The sequence below is a fragment of the Dermacentor andersoni genome, chromosome 8 (assembly GCF_023375885.2).
Source record: "Dermacentor andersoni chromosome 8, qqDerAnde1_hic_scaffold, whole genome shotgun sequence".
NCBI classification, from domain to species: Eukaryota; Metazoa; Arthropoda; class Arachnida; order Ixodida; family Ixodidae; genus Dermacentor; species Dermacentor andersoni.
This window is the reverse complement of record NC_092821.1, coordinates 115,788,445-115,810,764: the sequence shown is the minus strand read 5'-3', so window position 1 is coordinate 115,810,764 and position 22,320 is coordinate 115,788,445. Positions and strand designations below refer to the sequence as shown.

At 48.8% G+C, this 22,320-nt stretch overlaps 1 protein-coding gene across 1 annotated transcript in view; it reads left to right on the top strand.

Moving 5' to 3' along the window:
- LOC129384336 (uncharacterized) overlaps positions 1 to 22,320 on the top strand; it is a 73,185-nt gene that overhangs the window by 11,890 nt on the left and 38,975 nt on the right. The window contains exons 2-3 of the mRNA XM_055069673.1: positions 1,309 to 1,430; positions 11,917 to 12,130. Coding sequence (XP_054925648.1) covers positions 1,309 to 1,430; positions 11,917 to 12,130 — 336 coding nt within the window. The remainder of the gene's footprint in view (positions 1 to 1,308; positions 1,431 to 11,916; positions 12,131 to 22,320) is intronic.

The following is a 22,320-nucleotide window of genomic DNA, read 5'->3' as shown; positions in this document are numbered from 1 at the left end:
GTGGGGTTTCTCATAGTCTTCCAAGTCCTAGCTCTGCTTGACTACACTAGTAAACCGCAGGCGTTACAACTTTCACTCGTTCTAGAGTACTTTTAAAGGTTACCCTCTGTCACGATAGCAGTTCATAATTCATATGTTAAACGTACAGCCAAACTAAAGGAAAAAGGTTCGTGGCAAACCGCTCGCGACAAAATGCGCTTGCGCTGGGCCCCGGCCATAGTAATCGGAGTCTGCCCTCCTGTGCCAGCCATGCCACAGTCTCGCTCTTCGCCCAAAGAATTACCCGGCCGGCGATTGCCTATCCCTGCGGCGGACGGTTGTGATAATACCTGGAGCAGACATGAGATGGCGGTGGGCTCTCGCTCGCCTAGCACATGTGAACCAACCTTCCGCATGCTCTCCTCGGTCGGCGAGAAAAAGAGAGCTCCGAGACCCGCATGCTCTCCTCGGTCGGCGAGAAAAAGAGAGCTCCGAGAGCCGCCGTTTTCGCGGCACGAGAATTGTGCCCGTGGCAGGTCTTGCAGTGCTCCTCATGACGCCAGCAGGGCACCGCACGTGTTCTCCCGTGAGTGTGGCCTTTCCTTTGTAGCGACCAGGTAAAAAAAGAAATTTATGACGTTTCGTCTCCTGATGCTACCTTTAATCGGAGACGAAAAACCTGTTTTGTTAAGAAGAAATTGAGATTATAGACCGTTTAATTTCCTTTCTTTCTTGTGGACGCTGCGAGAAGACTAAGTGCGGTAATTGCTGCTCGTCGATGTATGAGCACTTTCGTGATTTCAATCACGAAACAAGGTATTTCACACTTGCAAATGCTGCATATTATGACCCATTGATATCTTTGTTGTGAACTAAAGCAGTAAACTAGTCACACGAAATTTACTTGCGACGAATGCGGTGCTGCTGTGGAGTAATGATCGAGCACCCATCTCCCAACTATGGGGACCTTACTTTGAGCTTTAGTAATTTTACATTTCTGTGCTAATATATTTGCACGGTGAAGGTGTTCCATCATTAGGTTACAGCGCTATGTCAATTCCTAGCTCTTGTTGGCACTGTGAAATTAAAACAAAGGGAAATCATTTTACAGGTTTTTCTCATCGATGTAATCTTCTTTCCCAGTGTTGTCGTACCTTTTTGTAGTTCTTTTCGCCTCTAGAGAAGTCGCCTGTATTTTGTAATGAGTGGGATCATAAATTACCTTCAGTTATTCGTCCAAGAAGTGAGGGCGCTTTTTTGACGTTGATAGAAAAATGGAAACGAATGGCTGAATCAGGTCGACCTCTAACACTCGCTTATATTCCTCAGGAACCACTCGGAGTTACCACTGCCGCCTGGAAATTTGACTCTGCAATGTACGACTTGTCAAAGATCACATCACCAGGAGTCACATATATCATTGTGGTGCGGGCAACATCAGACGACGCCGAGTACGTACAAATAGATTGCATGATATCATTATTCCTGAAAAGTATCTCATTTGTGCGTCTATAGAAAGTTCGTAAAGTTTCTACAGCAGAAACGGAGTTTGCCGGGCTACTCAATATGCGGAGCTGGTTAACATTTTTACACCTGCCAATTTCTTACTACTTCAGTTCATCAAAATCGAGGAGAAAAGAAAGGCAGGTTAGTGGAAGGAGGGTAGCACCCGTTTTTTATTACAACTTTGCACCGAGAACAACAAACTGTGGAAAACACGGGGAAGGCGGGAGATGGCAATGCAATACGATGAGCAAAACGAGAACAAGGTGGAAGCAGGAGCCAGCGTGGTTTTGGCACGTAAAACCCCATAATTTAATTTTTAATTTTTAAATGTTTCGACAAGTGGGCTTGCCTTCTTCAAGGCAACGTATGCTTTCCTTGCCACCGTATATACTGTGGCGTGGAAAGCATATGTCGCCTTGAAGAAGACAACTCGACTTGTCGAAACGTTGGCTCCTGCTTCCACCTTGTCCTCGTTTCACACTTACTGTAGGACACGTGCGCACCTGATTTGCACAATTTTTGTTTTCCGCAAAACAAGCAAACCAGCAGCAAACTTGGAAAGCGGAGACTGAATGGCAACACAGTGTTTTTCGATTACAGTGACTTTCGTCCTCCGCATTCGCTAAGTTCGCCTGCTTCGGGAATTTCTCTGAATAAGCGTACTTGAAGCGGTCGCCTCTCTTGTGTATGGCGACTTCCGCGGCCAGAACGCAGTGCCGCAGTTGTAATCAAAACTTCTATGCCGTATGTGTTTCTCCCAATGTCGCACCGTGCCATTCTTAGACACATTTAAAAATTCTTGCGAACGGAATATCATTCTCGTGAAACAACAGGTTCTGCCCTTCAACTTAATCCAAGTGCCACTCAATTTATACTGAGCGCCAATCAGTTGAATTCAACCGTCATTTCAGTTAATCCAAATGCTAATCATTTGAATCTAAGCGCCAATCAACTTAATCCAAATACCACAGTAATTATTCTGAACGGCCCCCTATTTATTCGAAATACCAGCGAACTTTAGTCCAATCAGGTGACTATCAATCAGGTGATTGAGAAATGTGCGGAATATAACCGACCCTTATATATACCATTCATTGATTACGAGAAAGCGTTTGATTCTGTCGAAACCTCAGCAGTCATGGAGGCGTTGCGGAATCAGGGTGTAGACGAGCCGTATGTAAAATACTGAAAGATATCTAAAGCGGCTCTACAGCCACCGTAGTCCTCCATAAAAGAAGCAACAAAATCCCAATAAAGAAAGGCGTCAGGCAGGGAGATACGATCTCTCCAATGCTATTGACAGCGTGTTTACAGGAGGTATTCAGAGACCTGGAGTGGGAAGGATTGGGAAAAAAAGTTAATGGAGAATACCTTAGTAACTTGCCATTCGCTGATGATATTACCTGGCTTAGTAACTCAGGAGACCAATTGCAATGCATGCTCACTGACCTGGAGAGGCAAAGCAGAAGGGTGGGTCTAAAAATTGATCTTCAGAAAACTAAAGTAATGTTTAACAGTGTCGGAAGAGAACAGCAGTTTACGATAGGTAGCGAGGCACTAAAAGTGGTAAGGGAATACATTTATTTAGGGCAGGTAGTGACCAGGGATCCGGATCATGAGACTGAAATAATCAGAAGAATAAGAATGGGCTGGGGTGCCTTTGGCAGGCATTCTCAGATCATGAACAGCAGGTTGCCACTATCCCTCAAGAGAAAAGTATATAACAGTTGTGTCTTACCAGTACTCACCTACGGGGCAGAAACCTGGAGGCTTACGAAAAGGGTTCTACATGAATTCGCGACGACGCAACGAGCTATGGAAAGAAGAATGTGTAACGTTAAGGGATAAGAAAAGAGCATATTGGGTGAGGGCAAAAACGCGAGTTAATGACATCTTAGTTGAAATGAAGAAAAAGAAATGCGCATGGGCAGGACATGTAATGAGGAGGGAAGATAACCGATGGTCATTAAGGGTTACGCACTGGATTCCAAGGGCGGGAAAAAGTAGCAAGGGGAGGCAGGAAGTTAGGTGGGCGGATGAGATTAGGAAGTTTGCAGGGACACCATGGCCACAATTAGCACATGGCCGGGGTAGTTGGAGAAGTATGTGAGAGGATTTTGCCCTGCAGTTAGCCTAACCAGGCTGATGATGATATACATCACTCCCCCACTTCTTTCCTGTACCTAAATACACAGGCCCTCCCAATAGTTCTTTGGACAGCCCGTTCACTCTGCCCGAGCTGGAACGTGCCTTTGCTCAAAACAAGGCTGGAAGCACTCCGGGTGCGGACAACATCACCTACTCCCTGTTGAAGAAGCTGCCTGAGTCGGATAAGGAATTTCTCTTACACAACATAAATGAGCACTGGGCCACCGCACTCTCCCCGTTGACTGGACCTTTTCTTTGATCTCTCGTACCAAAGCCTGGAAAGCCCGCCACCCTCTCCCAAACCTGCGACCCATTTCCCTCACTTCCTTCGTAGGGAAAACGCATAGAGCTCCAACGTCTTACGGATAGTCTCGATGATACTCACTTCCTTCCGCACAATTAGATTGGTTTCCGTCCCCACATGTGAACGCACGACCACTTTCTTTTTCTTCAGCCTTTTCCTTCCACCTTCGAGGTGTTAAGTTCGCGCACTTGTCACTCTGGACGTGCGCAAGGCTATCAATACCCTACTTCATGATGCTATGCTCTTCCCCCTCCAGGACACAAGCTGTGCATCTCGACTGTACTGTTACGTTTGTTCTTTTCTCCAGTCCCGACAAGCTCAGTTCCGACTCGGGACAACATTATCGCCAGCCATCTCGCTCAATCGCGGAACACATCAAGGTAAAGTGCTCTCTCCAGTGCTTTTTAATCTCGGAGTAGCCCCTCTCACAAAGCCTTACCCGAGATTCCCCAAAAACAGTCAATTCTCTATGCTGATTATATAACAATTAGGCGTAGTCACGGGTCACCGGGGGATGTGGAATTCCCACTACAATCCGGCCTCAACGTCATTTCCGAATTTCTTTGCCGCTCCGGTATGCAAGCGTCTGCACAGAAAACTGAGTTGCTGATCCCTTCCACTACTAAGTTGTAGCGGTCTGTCAACCCTTGCTTTCTATCTCTCTCGCCGTACTCCCAGCCACCGCACGTCATCCTGCCGGGGTTTTAGCCTTCTCCTCCAAGTGCGCTCTTTCACCCGAGCAACGCAGTCCATGATCACTACATGTCACCAGGTAACTCACTCAGTCTGACGACTGGTCAAGCGGCGCGGCGGCCTCGAAGAATGCATAACCAATCAACTTGTGACAACTTTGCCTTGAATAAAGTCCTTTATTACCGATCACGCTGCGCACTTACGCAGGCAGAATTGCATCGCATTCAATCTGCTTTGAACGCTCTCTATAAAGCTGCCATACATCTCCCGAGACGCGCATCCACAGCGAAATTATACAGACCTGTTTCAAACAGGCCTGTTTCTTCCCCTTGCAGAGCACTTGTACCTTCACAGGGATCGGCAACTGGGCCGCCTGTCCAGCTCTGGGCGGGGCCACTAGCTACTTCAGCAGGATGTCATCCGGCCGATTCACTTTCCTCTGCACACCCCTCGACCATCCCTCGCCAGCAATCTCCGCTGCCACCCTCCGTATTCGCTCTAACATGACCTCAAATCTTCATGAGGGACGAAGACAAGCCCACGTTCACTTCCGCAACTGTTTCGCACCTGACACTGTCACATGCTACGTTGACGCAGCGTATTACCAAACTCGTGACTCCACTGCTTGTGTCATCAAGCCCATACCCTTCGTCATTCCCATAAGTTCTACTGCTGGCCCCTTCTCACTTCCTACCTCTCTGATGTCCCTTGAATTGGCCGTGATCGCTCACGCGACACAAGAACCAACCCTTCTCCGTCCATCTCCTTGAAATGGCATTTGCGTGGACTCCATGGCGATAATCCGGGCTCTTCGCGACAACAGAATCCCAGATAATCTTCATGACGACCTTCCTGACGATCTCTTCCTTCTCTCCCCTGCTTTAGGCACTGTGGTGCGGGTGCCAGGTCATGCGGCGATTACTGGCAATCAGCTCGCTCTTGAGCTTGCCGGTGAGATTAATAGCCGGGATTCGATAATCCCCTGGCCTTACCCGCCCGTAGCGAAGGAGGCACACTTTTACAAGAAAACCCGAAAGCAGCACTTTAAACAGCTCCGGCATTACTTACAGACTCTTCCACCACCACACCCTTTCCTCTCCGCGTCCCAAATACACACCCTCAAAGCCATCTAGCTGAACACTGTGATCACTCCAGTACACCTGTACTTTTATCATTACGGCTCCGACCTCTCAGGTCTTAACTGCCCCTCTACGTACGCAAATGTAGAGCACATCCTTTTCTATGGTCCCGCACCCCAATAGTCCTCTCACTACCCTAACACCCACCTCCACACTGCTGGGTGGGGGTGAGCGTAGTTCTTAATTGTCCTCTGTCTTTTCAGACAATGGACAATTGTTCTTTATCTATAAAACATGGGGGCTCTATCGTATCATGGGCAAAGATCGCGCGTGGAGCTCGGCACGTGTATCCCCTGAAAGATATCTTTCGTGGCAAGTGCACACACCTTCACCCGTGTTCTGCAATGTGCTTATGAGCAGCACAAGTCATCACCTGCAACCGGCAAGGTATGTCTCAACGATACACACGTCACTGTCGAAGACAACCTCGACGTGGCCGCCTACGTCGATCACGGTGAAGAAGGATAACAACTCACCCGCGTGCTCATCAAGATTCAGCAAAGGACGGACAGCTGACGCTAACAATCTTCACCAACGCTACTGGAATACCAGGCCGGCGACCGTATTTGCGTTTAGACCCCGATACGGCGGCGAGGCCTTGGAAACTTTTGCGACACAATTATCGATCCTACAAGATCATCTCCCGTATCCGCGCCGTAGGCTATGAGATCGTGCCAGACGGCACTACGCACTGGCAGGGGCGCCACTCGCGATCTGAAGTAGTCGATGTTGTTTAGGCACTTCTTCCAGCGAACACCGGGGACTTTGTTTCCTTATTATTATTGTTTCGTTAATGCGTCTACTTTAGCTCTTACTCTGGCGTTTGTAGCATCCGGACGATGCCGAGTGAATTAACACGTCGAATGATGAAAGCAAAGGCGTACCGTAGCGGAAAGACGAAAGGTGCGAGGAGGAATGCTGAGAGGAGAGCTAAACAAGGAAGGGAAAAACTTAGGAGGTATGGCAAAAAAAAAAAAAAAAACCGTGAGGAAAGCAGTGTCGGCACGACAAGACATGCGGCCAGCGCGGAAACAAAGCGCTGGCGTGGGCTTCGGAGCTACTGCGCATGCGCTACTTGACCTGCGCCGCCGCCTCCGCTCGAGGATTCGCTCCAAACGAGGCCACGTGTTCTCGTGTTCGCGCTTTCTTTCTGAGCAATGAGCGACGCAACCGGTGGACGTGCTTCGTCTGCCGCTCTTGCTAAACGAGCTGCCCGAGCAGAGGCTCGCCGCCGCCACCGAATGCACTTAATCATTCGGAATTAAATTGCTTGCCATAAAATGTGTCATGAATTCAAAACACCTAAATAGCTACGCTCGAAATCAAGCATTAGGGAGTATCGTAATCGTTGGTGAAATTTTTTTCCGGCGACTGCCTTTCACCCGATAACAACCTAAAGTTGTCGCGCCCAGTGCTTGACAGGCCGGTAATATTTGGAATTTGCTCGAATCTTATCTTTTTTTTTTGTATCTCTTGACTCGTTGGAAATCACGTGCCGATTTGTACCCTTCCTTCTTTTTTGGTAAAGTGAAGTGGTTGAAAAGCTATTCCACGCTCGATAAATGCGCTACTGAAAGAAATTTAGCCTTTTGTCTCCTCCGCAATTCGGATTTCGCCAAGGATATTCAACCGGACTGGCACTTATTTAACTGAAGACATCAAGCAAGCTTTTGACAGAGGTCTCATTGTAGGTTATGCATTCATCGATCTGACGAAGGCATTCGACACCATAAACCATCCCATACTACTTGGTGACCTCGAATCATTTGGTATATCTTGTACTCCACTAAACGTTATTAGGGACTACTTGAGTAAGCGGTCTGAAATGGTACAGCTTAACGGCCATCTGCCATCAACCAAACTAATTTACGTAGGTGTCCCACGGGGTCAATTTTAGGCCCACTCTTATTTTTGTGGTTTCATAATTATCTATGCACTATCCTCGCTAAGACAAAGTACATGCTTTACGCTAATGACACGACCATCTTTACGTCCAGTAAATCACGTGCCACGCGCCAGTATAACCTTAACACCGACTGACACAACATTACTTAAAGGTGCTAAAGCAACCATCGGCACATTAATCCCAATAAAACCACATTTATGGTTCACATTCACATTCGTGCTTACTTCGTACAGGTTTCGAACGAAGCGCGGTTCCTCGGTGTCATATTAGATACTGAATTAAAATTTCATGGACACGCCCTATGATTTGTGAAAAAGATTGCATTTGGGATCCATATTATCGTCCAGACAAGAACTTATTTATTTTTCATTTCACATCGTGCAATCTTTGGATATTGGTTATATTGATAGCCATCTTTCGTATTGTGTTTTATCATGGGCCAACATGTATTATGCTCTTATTGGACCACTGCAGCGCCCTCAGAACCAAGCTACGAGCCTAATGAGTTTCAGCCCAATTGATTTGTCTTCCAGGTCACTGTTTCCTAAATTTACTATTCTCCTGTTATCAGAGTTATTCCCTCAGAAGGTATCCATAACTCCAGCTTCATTAAACCTATTAATCTTGAGGCTTATAACGTAAAACTATTCCAATCAATCTATTTTTATTGCCATATCCTAACGCCAAATTTACATAACCACTGACGCAAGCATCGGGAGGTAACCGGCATTGTTGTTTGAAAAGCCCAATTAAACGCGCTCCCAGTTTATAGAAGGACACCTATTTTGCTTTCAAAGCGACTAACATTGTCTACATCGAGCAGCTTTTCTTATCTAATTGGCTGCCACGAGATGAGGAGAACGCTCAAGTGGAGATGGTTTCGATGGGGCCGAGCCAGCGCAGTGAAATCAGATAACAGGATGAAGAGGGTGGTGCCGGCGTCTGCGATTGGTCGGTTTTCCATTGCTTAGCTTGCGGTGGCTGCTCGAAAATCGCTGCCGCGTGTAACGGAAGCTTAAAAATGCATCTAAACCGGGTCCTCAGCAAAGAGTAGTTGGCAGACCAATGCCGTATATGTGCCGAAAGGGCTCGATAGCCTTATAATGCCACGCAAAATTATTTATTATACGCAAGTAAATCCATGTTCCCTCGCAGCTCCGGCTTGCCAGTGCAAGAGCGATGGGCGGGCCGCCATCTTCTATTACTTTTGGAACGGGGCTGCCCGGCTATTCAGAAAAAAAATCCAATTTTGTTCGGCATATTATTGCGTTTTTAACGCGTACACGTAACTTTGACGCCTTGAGTTTTCGCGCATTCATGACGTCGCGGGACAGACAGGCAAAACTAGCGCAGTCCAAGAAGGCTTGACCAATAGCAGAGGGCTAATGGCGAAAAAGGCGTGGAATCAGCAATAATTATGTTTCTTTCATTTGGTATAATCACGCATAATCAATGTGCACATATCATATCAAATGGGGCGTTTTCGCCGTCTCCCGGACGTCGCGTGACATACAGGCGAAGTTCGGGTTGTCCGAAATTTTCTTGAGCAATCCTGGGGGGCAGAGTCCAGAGTTGCAATAGAAAACTTTGAAATATATTTACCTTATAGTGCCCCTGAATACATTACTAACAGCAAAAGTACCCTGTTTTGCCTTCGCAATAACCTTCTGTTACCTACCATAAGGACGAATTACAGCAAATTCACCGCCCTCTTGTCTGGCACAGTAATATGGAATTCATTACCTTTCCAAATGAAATAATCACACAACGTTCATAAATCCTCCGCGCGCACCAAGAAATATTTTACTCAGGAATTAACCGACTCATCTTAATTTCCTAAGTAATTATAGATATGTAATTTTGTTTATGCTATTTCTTTTTAATAAGAAATGAATAGGATTGATAATGAAACGAGTTTGGTCTCTCACGTAGGGTTGCTTTTTCTTGTTAATATGCATTGTTATTCTTATTGTTCACACGACCGTACTTCATTGCTCTTTTTGTATGATAACATTATTCACGTAACCTTAGGAGGTCCCCCTGGCAGCTTTTTTTTTTTTTTTTTCAGAACGCTGGGACCTCCGGCTGTGATATTATTACCATGTAGCTCCAATATGACTCTTGCAATAAGCTTGAGCTGATTTGACTTGTTCTCGACGAACCCTGTGTAATCAGGTTATATGGGCGACACGTATGACGTAGCACATTCTGGAAGGTGCGTGGGAACCAGCGATCACGCTGGGACCTTCGACGAGTCATGTATAAAAAACGAAGCGCTTGACTCGCAGATCAAATTTTCGATGACCACCGACTGTGTTCACTGCTATCGCAGTGCTTTCAATGGGACTTGCTTTCAAGCAACTAGCTCGCAGATCAAGACCTGCCCCATATTGAGAAATGAATCTTAATTTTAAGCCCATGTTTTACTTGATTTAAACGACGCCTATGGTCAAAGCGCCTAAAGAAACGTTATGAGCGTCTTCGGCGCGTTCGCACCAGACGTCATTTATATCAAGTCAAGAATGAGCTTAAAGTTAAGTTGCATTTCTGAATACGGAGGTTAGTGTCCTCATTCAGTTTTCCTACTGTGTTCTTGGTCGTCACCACAAAGTGACAATGTAATCAATCATCAGCAGAGTTTACCCGCGCATTCCAAATCGGAATGCTGCTGAGTCATCGCAATAAAGCACAAGCACGTAATCCTTTCGATGTGACGTACTCAATGTGTGTGCGCTAATTAGGCTTTTTGGCATAAATAAGTTCCACATGTTCGAATGATTCCACGTCTGGAATTATCTCGTGATGATCGTCAGTCTTATTCGGATAGAAAAAGTCAAAAGAGAAACAATGATTGCACTTTTGTTAATATTTAGCGATGTTTATATTCCTTTCAGCAACATTTAAGTCTGATTCAAATTCGAATGCAAAGTTTTATATACGGCAAGCATATCATTTCATACAAAAATGTGCGGTATGATCAGTGTTTACGTATCTGGACATCATGGTGTGCTGAAGTATGGCTTAGTAATATATAAAATAATAGCAGGTATATAACTGCGACTTGAGAAACGCCCCTTGTCAGTTGGGAAGTTTGAGGAGATACACAGTTTTCATAACAATAAAATATACGTCTGCTTACAAACTTATGCATCTGTGCAATCACATACTGTGGGAGAGTCGCACTTTCAAGTCTTTTGATCATGATGGCCTTCTCGCCACTGTCATACGCCTTAACAATATCTAATGTCACCAAGGCCGCGTACTTTTGTGATAAGAGAGTTGAATTCAACTTTCCAAGTCAAGATAAGCACACCAAGTTGAGCATCCAAGCCTGAATCCTATTGCAGAATCACTAACATTTGGTTCTCGCCTATCCATCTTTCGATATGCCCCTACCGAACTATCCCGATTGACTTTACGAGATCGGAAATCAGAGAAATAGGTCTACTGCTATCTATTGTATATTCATCCCCCGCTTATTAGGTAGCAAAATTGGTTTGGCAACTGATCAGTTCTCGCCGAATAATTTTATGTTCTATTTAAACACCAGTGCCGTTCCATTCTGTGAAGAAGGATTACCAGCGAATCTGTATGTGGGACCTTAACAGCGAACTGCACCTTCGGGATCGGCCCGCGTATTGAAAGTGCCTAAATTGATCGTCGCCGCGCGTTGGTTCTCTATTTTACTATCGTAGGGATTGGCCCTCGTATGCGGAGCTTCTAAAGCCTGAACTCCGCGGGTCGGCCTGGTATTGCACTATCTTCGGGATCGGCGCGCGAATGAGGAGGGCTTAACACCGGCACCAGCTCCGCTGCGGGCTGGCCCGGTATTCCAATATCTTCTGGATTGCGATTGTGACTGTCGTTAATAAGTGATATCGAGTGATGACAGTGCAGTCTTCACCACAAGTTTTCTTACCACGATGTTTACAGCTCCACTGATCGTCTAACTTCGCAGGAGCGGAATGGCTTCGAAATTTTCGGGCTGTCGAGAATACGAAGGCTGACCTAATTAATGATCCTTCAGAACTTGAGTGTTTCTTGACGTTTTCATTTATAATTAATGAAGATTGCGAATTGTTTTGTCTTGTACAGAAATAAATCACAAGAGGCACCTCTATCTTCCTAGCGCGAAAAGCGATCTGAAGGAAGTGAGTCTTGTCAGCTCGGTGCGTCAGTCATCTGATTCTGAAGAGCTGCTTAGATACATTTTCTGTTTTTCTATATGTTTCTTCTCACAGGTGCTCAGTGGGGCTAACGGATGCCGCCGACAAGGAGAAAGTGGCAGTAGAAATTGGCATAAAGGACGGCCATTGCTATGGATCAATATTGCAGAACGGCAGCTGGAATCAAGTCAATTATACAGACAGTGTAGGCTTCAAGTCCGGAGCCTTCGCTATGTTAAGAATTGATTTAACCGGTAAATTCGAGAGCAACACCAGCGTCGAGGCCAAAGTATGTATTGCAAAGCACTGCTTTGGGATTTTCATGTGTATTTTGTAAACCAAACTAACACGCCCATGTTGTATGTGCCAGCCGGTAAGCTTTTGCGAAGGATAATTTTCAGACAATTTCATGAGACAGGAGAATGTAACGCAATCATCAGGAGAATGAACATGAGAATGTAACGCAAAGGAGCTTGACAGAGACCAGGTAGACTAAATCTAAATACCGAAGTAAGAGCAAGACAGTTTGTACTTTCTCGCAGGAACCACTAATGGATAATACATTTCCTATTTTTGATACAGAGAGAGTTTGTACAGGGCGCAAGTATTTGCTTGATTAAATATTATGCACCTCCCATGCGCCGTTGCAATTGGTGCAATTTCCTTCTTTCCTTCACTCCTGTATCTCCCTGTGATCTTTGTTTCCCCTTTCCGTTTCCCCCGGTGTAGGACAGCTAACCGGACGTTATTCTGGTTAACCTCCCTGCCTTCTACTTTTCTCTTTCCTCCTCCTCCTGTAGCAGAGCTTCCTCCAGTGTTTTTTGCGTTATTTGACGGTTATTGGCGGAGATTTGATTAGCGAATGTTTAAGTTATCGAGTGCATGGTGCTATACGAGAATGCTGTGGCGATATTTCTCTTGTGTGCACACTTGTTTTTGGCAATGCAACAGACTGAGCACACAGCCAGACGTGGTTGCTTGAAACAGCAGGGGCTTGATACGGGCAAGTTGGTGTAACCTACCTGAAGAACAAGTCGCGCAAAAGCGGCGAAGACAAAAAGAAGCACTTCCGATATACCTGTCTTCTTATCGTCCTCGTCTCCTTCGCGCTGCTTTTTCTTCAAGTTAGCATGAAACGTTGTTATGATACATTGCTCGCAGCCTGCGAGAAGGTCAACACTGTTACTGCTTCACACGGCGTATTGCATCGTGGCAAAAGTGTTAAACTTCACTCATTTACGATGTTTTACCTGCCAAAACCACAATCAGATCATCAGATACACCATAGTGGTCGACTCGCGATTTAATTTCACCATTTATTCATTCATTCAAAGAAATTTGTTGAGTGCCCTGCGATTTGCTGGGGTGGGCCTGGGCCACTCCTTGGTTTCTGCCAAGGGTTATTGGCCATTGGCGGCTCCCTCAGCTCGCTGGACGGCTCAGAGTTGGTGCTGCATGTCCTAGCTGAGCAATGCAGGCTTCCAGCGCACACGGAGGCTGTCACTTTTTGAGGCTGCATCACCGTTATTGTGTATTATACCCGTACATTCCCATAGGATATGCTCGAGGCTGGCTCTAGAGTCATCATCATCATCATAAAAACTTTATTGTAAGACTGAGGAGTTTGGAGCACGCAGGCTCCCGGGCCCCCGCACGACCCCACTGCACTCAAGCGGTTATGTTGCTTCGCTCCATAACGCCGGCAGCCCGATCAGTAGCCATGGTCTGCACGACCGGGTCTCCAGAGCCAGTCCTCCGAGTCCTCGCAGGTCTTCAGGTGCTCGAGGCCCCGCGGGGGAGGAGCCGCCGGGCAATGGGAAAGGAGGTGGAGAGCAGAAGCGCGAGGTTCGGGACAGAGATTACAGGCTGATGTGAGGAAAAGTGGGTGATAGTGAGAAAGAGTCAGAGGAGATGGGAGAGTGTGAGTTTGTAATCGGCGCCAAAGGGTTGCTCGTCGATTGCTAAGGGATTTGTGCGGTGCGGGGTACAGCTGACGCGCCGCCTTGGAGGCATTCGTCAGCTCGTTGAAAGTGTGCGCGCGCTCCTTCGTGAATCCCGGATCGGAGGCCGCAAGAGCCCGGTTTAAAGAACCTCGGGCTAAGAGGTTGGCGGCCTCGTTTCCAGGATTCCCGCAGTGCGCGGGCACCCAAATCAGCTCCACATGACGGGGCGGGGGTGCAACGGGCGAGTCCAGTATGCAAAAAGCAGGGACGTGGACTCGGCCTCGTGCGAAATTTAGGATTGCAGTTTTGGAGTCTGATAAAACATACCGTGCTTCTGTGTTGATGATAGCTAGGGCAATGGCGGCTTCCTCTGCAGCTTCGGGAGAGGTGTCTGGGGGGAGTGTGTGCGTTCCAATCGGAGAGAGAGTGTGATCCACCACGACAGCGACGGCTTCATCACCCTTGCAGGCTGCGTCTACCCATACGGCGTCCGGTTCCGAGCCGTAGTAACGGTGCAGCGCTGTAGCTCGAGCTCTGCGGCGCTTATCGTGGTGGTCGGGGTGCATGTTACGGGGGAGTGGCTTAATGAGCAGTTCGCGGTGTAAGGGTTTTGATATGGGGCGTAATGTCGGATCGTTGGCTGGTATCCGGATTCCAAGGGAGTGCAGTATGTACCGGCCAGTGTTGGTTTGTGTGAGACGAAGGTATTGTGCTTGGCGGTGCGTGTCTACAAGTTCCCCGATTGTGTTGTGGAGGCCTAATTGTAAGAGTCGGTCGGTAGGTGTATTTATGGGAAGGTGGAGGGCGACTTTGCATGCTCGGCGAATAAGGGCGTCCATGGCGTCAGTTTCACGGCGAGAGAGCTTGAGATAGGGGGTGGAGTAGAGTACACGGCTGAGTACAAAGGCGTGAACAAGTCGGCATAGATCACGCTCCCTCATGCCTCTGTGGTGGCCCGAGACCCGGCGGATAAGGTGCGAGATCGCCCCTACTACCTGCCTGAGTCTCCGGAGTTTAGTCGTGTGCTTCCCATCACTCTGGATATGCATACCAAGTATCCTGAGGGTTTCGACCTCTGGTATCGGTCTACCATCCAGCTCGATGACGATGGGGGAGCAGGGCAAGTTGCGGTTCTTGGGACGAATGCACAGCAGCTCGGACTTCTCTGGGGAACAAGAAAGTCCTACGCTAACTGCATAGTTTTGGGTCAGATTGGTGGCTGCTTGGATGGTGTCCTGTATGGCACCATCACTGCCATGGGTAGTCCATAGTGTAAAGTCGTCTGCGTAGAGAGTATGTTTCAGGTGAGGAACGGTTGCCAATTGTCGTGCTAGGGGGATGAGTGTGATATTAAATAAGAAAGGTGAGAGGACGGAGCCTTGCGGGGTGCCTACGCTTTTTAGTGAGTACGTGGGGTAGGTGAGCGGGCCGAAGTGAAGCTCGGCCGTGCGTGCTGTGAGGAATGCCTGAATGTAGGTGTACGTACGTGCGCCCACATTCAGTGGGGAGAGTGCAGTCATGATCGCGTGATGTTCGACGCGATCAAAGGCTTTGATAGATCCAAAGCCAGGACTGCCTTGGTGTGGCTTGGAATGAGCGGATCGAAGATGTCATGGGTGATTTGCAACATGGCGTCTTGTGTGGACAAATGGGGGCGGAATCCCACCATGCTGTGAGGGTATAAGTCATGGTCTGTCATGTGCTGTGCGAGCCTCGCTGATACCACATGCTCGAAAAGCTTTCCGAGACACGAGGTTAGCGAGATTGGGCGAAGGTTTTGGAGTGTAAGTGGTTTGTTGGGCTTCGGAATGAAGATTACCTTTGCGTGTCGCCAAGACTGGGGGAGGGTGCCCTCTTTCCAGCACTGGTTGAAGTACTCCGTGATGCGAGTAATCGATTGATTGTCCAGATTACGAAGCGTTGTGTTGGTGATCTGGTCGGGGCCAGGCGCGGAATTGGTGCGGAGAGTCATGAGGGCTGCTCTGACCTCTGCCTCTGATATGTCGGTGTCGAGTTCGGGGTTCGGCTGTCCTGTGTGTGAGGGGAGAGGAGATGGTATGCCAGGTGAAGTGTATGTGTCGCGGAGTGTACCCAAGAGAGCATCGGGGTGGGCCATGTGTGTGTGTGTGTATGAGCCGGGTGACGTGGTGCTGGGTGGTGTTTTTCGTTTTCGATGGATCGATGAGGTGTCGGAGGAGGTGCCACGCCCTTTTGGGTGTCAGTTTGCCGGCGATGCCGTCACATACTTGCCCCCAATTTGAGCGCAGAGCTCCTCCGAATGTAGTTGAATTTGGGATTGTAAAGCGGCTAAGCGTTTCTTTAGTGTTCTGTTATGTTTACCCCGTTTCCACCTTTCTAGGAGGCTGTGGTAGGCCTCCCAGAGGTGGGCGAGTCGGGTGTCTAGTGTCGGGCTGTCTGTGGTGGTTTCAATCAGCTGCGTATGGTGTTGGATGTCAGTCTGAAGAGAGTCTACCCAGTCGGTGATGTCGGTGATGGGGTTGTCAGGGAGGGCAGCCCGCGCGGTGCGGAGAGCGACCCAGTTAATGAGTTTGTGTGTCATGTAGGCGTGGCGGGGTGGTTTGAATGGGACAGTGACTTGTATCATGTAATGATCACTGCCCAGTGTGTGCTGTGTTCTCGTCCAGGTCACATCACGGAGGGAGCGGCTGATCACCAGATCCGGACTAGTGTCCATGCTGACACTGTTGCCGATTCGCGTAGGCATCTGAAAGTTGTTGTGGACGGAAAGTTGGAGGTTCTGCATGAGCAGCCAGAGCCTGCGACCTCTGTGTGTGGTTGTTTTATATCCCCAGTCAGTGTGCTGGCTGTTCAAATCCCCACCGATTAGTACGGGGTGCTTCACTGCTAGGCGGTACAACTCTCGGAGGAGGGAGTCCAACGAGGCCATCGGTTGGGATGGGGGTTGGTAGATATTGGCAATAAAGATGGATGGGAGTGTATGTGTATGATGGATAATTTCGGTGATCACGCAGGGCGTCTCTGATGTGATGTAATGTGTCTTGTGTGTTAAAGTGCGGTGCACAAGTGTGGACCCCCTGGGTCTGTTTGTGGTGTCAGAGTGTGTGGAGTTGTAACTGGGGAGTGTGGCCTGATTGGCGGTATCTTGGAGAAGAAGGATTTGGGGTGTTGGGGAAAGTGTAGGAAGTAGAAGCTGCAGCGGCGCGCGCTTTCCCCGAAAGCCGCGGCAGTTCCAGGTTATGATGTGAAGGGAGTTATTGTTGCCCCGTCCCGCCATATTGGAGCGTAGAGGGATGAATAAGAGGGGTTAGTCTCGCGTCTATCGGGATGTGCGGTTCCATGGCAGTTAGTTTTGCTGTGGGGAGAAGGGGGGTAGAGAGCGGGGGGAGCTGCGTGAGGCGTGCTTCGAGGAGGTTGGCCATTTTCTGAAGCATAGATTCCATGCAACGTTCCAAGTGCGTCTCCACTTTCGTAGTGAGGTCAGTGATGAGAGCATTGAATTTGCTTTCGAGGCGAACCTCAATCTCTTTGAGTTTTTTGTCAAATTGGTCGGAGAGGTCTTTCAATTTGGAGTCGACATCGGTCGGCTCGGAGGTGAGGGGTGGGGGAGCGATACGTTGTTTTTTTGAGGTGGGTGATTGAGAGGGAGTGGTGTTGGTTTGTGATAGAGTAGGAGGTGAAGTTGGGGGGGGAGTGAGAAAGAGTAGGAGAGGGAAGTGAGCTCTGAGTGAGAACTGTGAGGCGTCTTACCTCTTCCCGCAGGGCCCGGAGCTCCCCTTCGTTGTGGTCCGGAGTTTTCTGGGCGGGGGCAGGCGGCGATTTTCTTGCACGGTCGGCCCAGGTGAGGTCCTGCTGGGGCTTGTGGCTACGGTCACGTGAAATGGAGCGCGCAGTGCTTGCACTGCGCGATGACTTTCGCGGGGCTGGCTTCTGCTCCCGGGTTCTTGACTGGCGTCCGGTGGTTGGCTGGGTGCGTGGTGGTGGGCGTGCGTACCGGTACTTACATTGAATGTTCCCAGTATGATGCTCGTCCCCACAGACAATGCACTTGGGTGTACAGGTTGGGGGTTCCGTTGGCGTGTGCTTGTCACAGCAATTGTGGCAACATCCACTAGTTGGGACGGGACAGACATCCTGGCGGTGTCCGATACGGCGGCAGTTGTAGCAAGCCTCCATTTTTGGTCGATGAGGAAAACAAGTGTGAATACCCGCCCAAAAGTGGACAGCCTTTGGCAGGGGGCAGGTGGCGAAAGTGATAATAATGGATCGCTTTTTCCCGAAGGGCCGAGCGTCAATAATTGGTAGTTGAGGATTGAAAGGAACAAGTCCTTTCAGGATTTCATCGTGCGACTCACGACTGTGGGCCATGTGAATGACACCCCTCACGGCATCATCGGGCGGAGCGAGGTATGCGGCGACATCAGTTGCGCTCGTGCCGATGCGGATTGACGTTATTTGGGCATAAGCTCGAGCTCGAGCCTCCTCTGGAGTGCTGATCGTCAAGGTATTGTTTGTTGGATGCAGCCGCAACCTGGTCCTGAGCGAGCGCTTCCTGAAGGTGGATTTTCGTCGCATCACAGATTGCTGCGAAGAGCGTCCGAGGGGTCTCCTTGGTTACGTCCAAACCGCCGCGTGGTCGGACTACGATCTTGAAGTCTCCCCGCGGGAGGGCGCGTGTCGCGTACGGAGCGGGCGCTGCGCAGCTGGCGGCGCCGCAGCTCGGGATATCTCGGCGGTTGAACGGCCGTCGCCGCCCTTGGGTTCCGTTTGGGGAGAGTGAGTGGCAGTCGCCGGGCGGTACTGTTTGCGGAGACGCAGGACAGTCTCCCATTCTCCGTTTAGGGCTTCGGCGGGGTCGATGTCAGTGCCGTGTACTTGGTATTCCATGGCTGGGTGGGCTGTGGGGGTCACGGACGCTAGGCCTAAGACAGGCGTAGCCTCGGCGTGCACCAGGGAGAGCCGCTTCCCATACGACTCCCGGCGAAAGCGGCCCGGGCAAGGGCGGTCAAGGGCGGTCGGTGAAGGTCGCGTAGTCTCGGTGGTTGCGGAGCGCGCCGACGACACGTCCGTTCACTTCGGCCTACCGATTGGAACTCCTCTAGAGTCGCAATGTCTGCACTTGTCAGCGGTGTGTAAATCTGGATGCATTAGGAGAATGATATAAGTGGACTCGGCTACGATCTAGTTTGTAACTGCCGCCGTTCGACAGAATGACTTTTCCTTAATTTAAGGTGCGGTTGCAGGAGTGCTCGCCTCTGCAATCTATGGTGTTCCGTAATTTTGTGAAATGTGGTCATTCGATCTTCCCGCTCCCACTCGTCGGTAGTCTTTGAGGCGGGGCTAGCCTAGTCTTGGTCCGTAAGCTCTCGAACCATGTGGCGCGCCACCTCATTTTTACCGGCTGGTAGTGCGTGAGCAAGTGTCCAGGTGAGATCGACACTTTTGTCGTGGTTACTACCTAATTTTAGGAGTCATAGTGCCTCTGGGGAGATTTGGCCGTTGGCAAAGTTTTGTATCGCCGCCTAAGAAGCACTGGTGATTATGTACGCTTGTGCTTGCAGCTATTGCTAATGCGATAGCTACTTAGCGGTTTATACGTGTGGCTCGTTGACTGGCTGGAATTTTTTAACATGAACCTAACTCTCAGTAAGCGAGCGTTTCTGCATTTCGCCCCCTTCAAAACAGTGCCCCCGATCTCAGGTTCGAACCCGTGACTTCTATCAACCGCGTAGCCATCGAGATACCGCCTCGAGTACAGGACTGTTGATTTGTTTGCCGACTGCATGGGCAGTGCCATTTTGACGCTGCAGTGGTTTCTATGGCATTACGTCTGCATGCGCCGCGTGAGTTTACTGCAGGGCAATTTTAGAGGGTGCTTGATTTTCAGAAATACCAAAAAACGTGCCGTTGAATGCATATAAATAACACTTACTCATTTAGTCCTCAACTGTAGCCGTGTGCAGTAGAGGTCATGGTTTATTAAAGAGACTCCAAATGACGCATCCTCTCAGAAGTAACGTCGCCCCTCTACAGATCCGAGTACGGGAGATGCCACCTCCTAGCCTCCCTAGTGCGACGAGCGGAAAGCTGTAATGCTGTTCACCCGCTTTGCAGCCACTCCGTTAGTGAGTGAATGGATAAAGCGTCCGCGTCAATTGATGAAGGAGATTGTGCCCGAGGAGAGTCAATTGCAAAGGAATCAGCGACACTGAAGGAGTTCACAGTCTCCTCCGTTGCTAATGTGGCGCGCCAACAACTACGACAAGCCTTTGCACGTCCCTAACCAGGACTCCGAACCATGCTTCGAGCCAGACGCATACAGATATGTGGGTGTCCGCTGTCCACTGCCTGCATTAGCAACGCTACAGTACCACCAGGGCCCGCCTATCGCAGCTTGTGCACAGCTAGAGCGTTTTCGGTGGCGCGCGCTGCATCGCGGGGCGATGATATATGGCGCACCGCCGATCGCCAACCATTGTTCAATTGCCGAGAACCAGGGTATATTTTGCGCTTCTGCCCTCATCGTCAGGTTGTCTAGCAGGAAAACTGGCCTGCCACAAGGCGCCGTCATCTCGATGAAAGCCTTGGCCCCTTTGACAACAGCCTTACAGGACTGCAAGTGAGCTCCTTCAATATGCGGTCACTGACGCCGTCTGCAACACCTTTTTCATCGCGTACCCGCGCGGTTTTGCTGACGTCGTGAGAGGGAGGCCTCCCAGCCCACTGCGGAGAAACTGAAAGCAGCGAGCTCCGGGGGGAAGGTTACCCTGGAGAAATCGAGTTTCTAAAACTGAGGGGAGTCGCTTTTGCTAGTAATAGCCATTGTGCCACGTGCGTTTGTTCTAAGCTTTGACCGTGTGCTACGTTAGTATCATTTTGTTGTAGCTTGCCACTCGTTTACGCAATGACGCGCTAGGAGGCAGCGCCTGTGACCTGAACGCTCTCGCTCATTTCTAGAATACATGGTCCCGTCACATCGAATCGCACGTGTGCTCTTAGTTGGTCGTAGCACTTTCTAGAATATACTTTCGCCGACGGATGTATAAATAACGAACCGGTGAGTATGATGCTGTTCGATCGACGGACGCCGACAGCGCTTGCTCTCGTCTCACCACCGAGTTATTCTTCGCTTTAGTTTCGGACACAGTTTCGCCACGGCTATGTCAGCTGCTATGCACCACAGGTAAACGGGAATTGCTTCATGAGGGCCAATTTCTCCCCTAGTGCTTCGTAGGCTAAACTCCGAGAAGAAAGAAAACCAAGCAAACTCCCATCGCAACGGTTTCGTTGATGTGCGAGGAGGAAACGCCATCCCGCTTGTCTGCGATGTGCTCGACGACCTGACGGCATTCCCTGCGTGCGCCAGTGAAAACCAACACCGTTTGCATTTACTTTTCCAGATTGTTTTCCGATTTCAGGTCTTGTTTTCAACACCATTCGGCTTCAAGTTTTATTTTCCTACTCGCAACATATGTGCTGGGCTTCTGCTTGAGAGGTGCGAGTCAGCATGCCATGGCCCGGGGCTATTTTGTTTCGGCAAAAGATAAGAAGGCTTCTGTAGGCAACCTATCACGCAGCAAGGCATTCAATACACAACACAATGATATACAGCTGAGTATCCATTCAGCAGAAATGGACGCAATATGTACTACGATCATACATACATCAGACAGCTTCCTACAACTTCTCGTAGGTAGAAAATTGCTGCAGAGGCCATATTTGTTTCCTTTGTACAACCCAACACTACCAAATAAACATTTGTCGCCATGGTTATTTGCGAATAATAAAAATAATACCAAGAGCAGCAAGCCCACGTTTTTTAGCCTACCAATAGAAACAAATGTCATACGATGGGTATAATTGCTAGTTGACAAAAAATGGTATACCTAGTAAATTTTCTGAGCACCTCTCCTTGCGGTACTTTGTCGATAAATATTCTGCAGATTATATTGAAAATGTTTAGAGGGTTTTGTATGTGGTTTGCTTTCGCGATAGAACATGTCAGATCTGTAGCAGATCTGCAGCTTTGCGAACTTTGTCTGATTACGAAATTCGTGAGGAGCATGTTGCAGCTGTTCGCTAAGATTTGTAACGCACTTAGTTTCCTCTAACATCAACGAGGCATAAATGACATATGTACAAGACAGTAACAACAAATATCGCCATGTGTTTCTCGACAGACAGCAAATGTAGGAGAAGCTAGTGTCAATCGGCGTTTGATCGTCAGTAGAGGCTGGGAAAGGATGCAGTGAAGCACAATGATAATATTGAACGCGTAGCGCTGGGACGTGTAAACACATCTTTAAAAACAACGCAAGTCGGCTTCATTCAGTGCATCAGGGCAACCTGCTCAGAACAATGCCCTTTCGAATCGTTTTCTAGAAGTTCCCCTAATACGGTGAATGTGCACGATGCAGTTTCTTCAACACAGCCAACAGGCTCAGTTTCGTGCGACCATTTCGAAGCATAGGACACATGTCACAGCTACGTTACCAGTTTAATCGTTGACTGGACGTCATCCGTGAAGAGAATTTGGATGTCGAAACATTTCAACTTT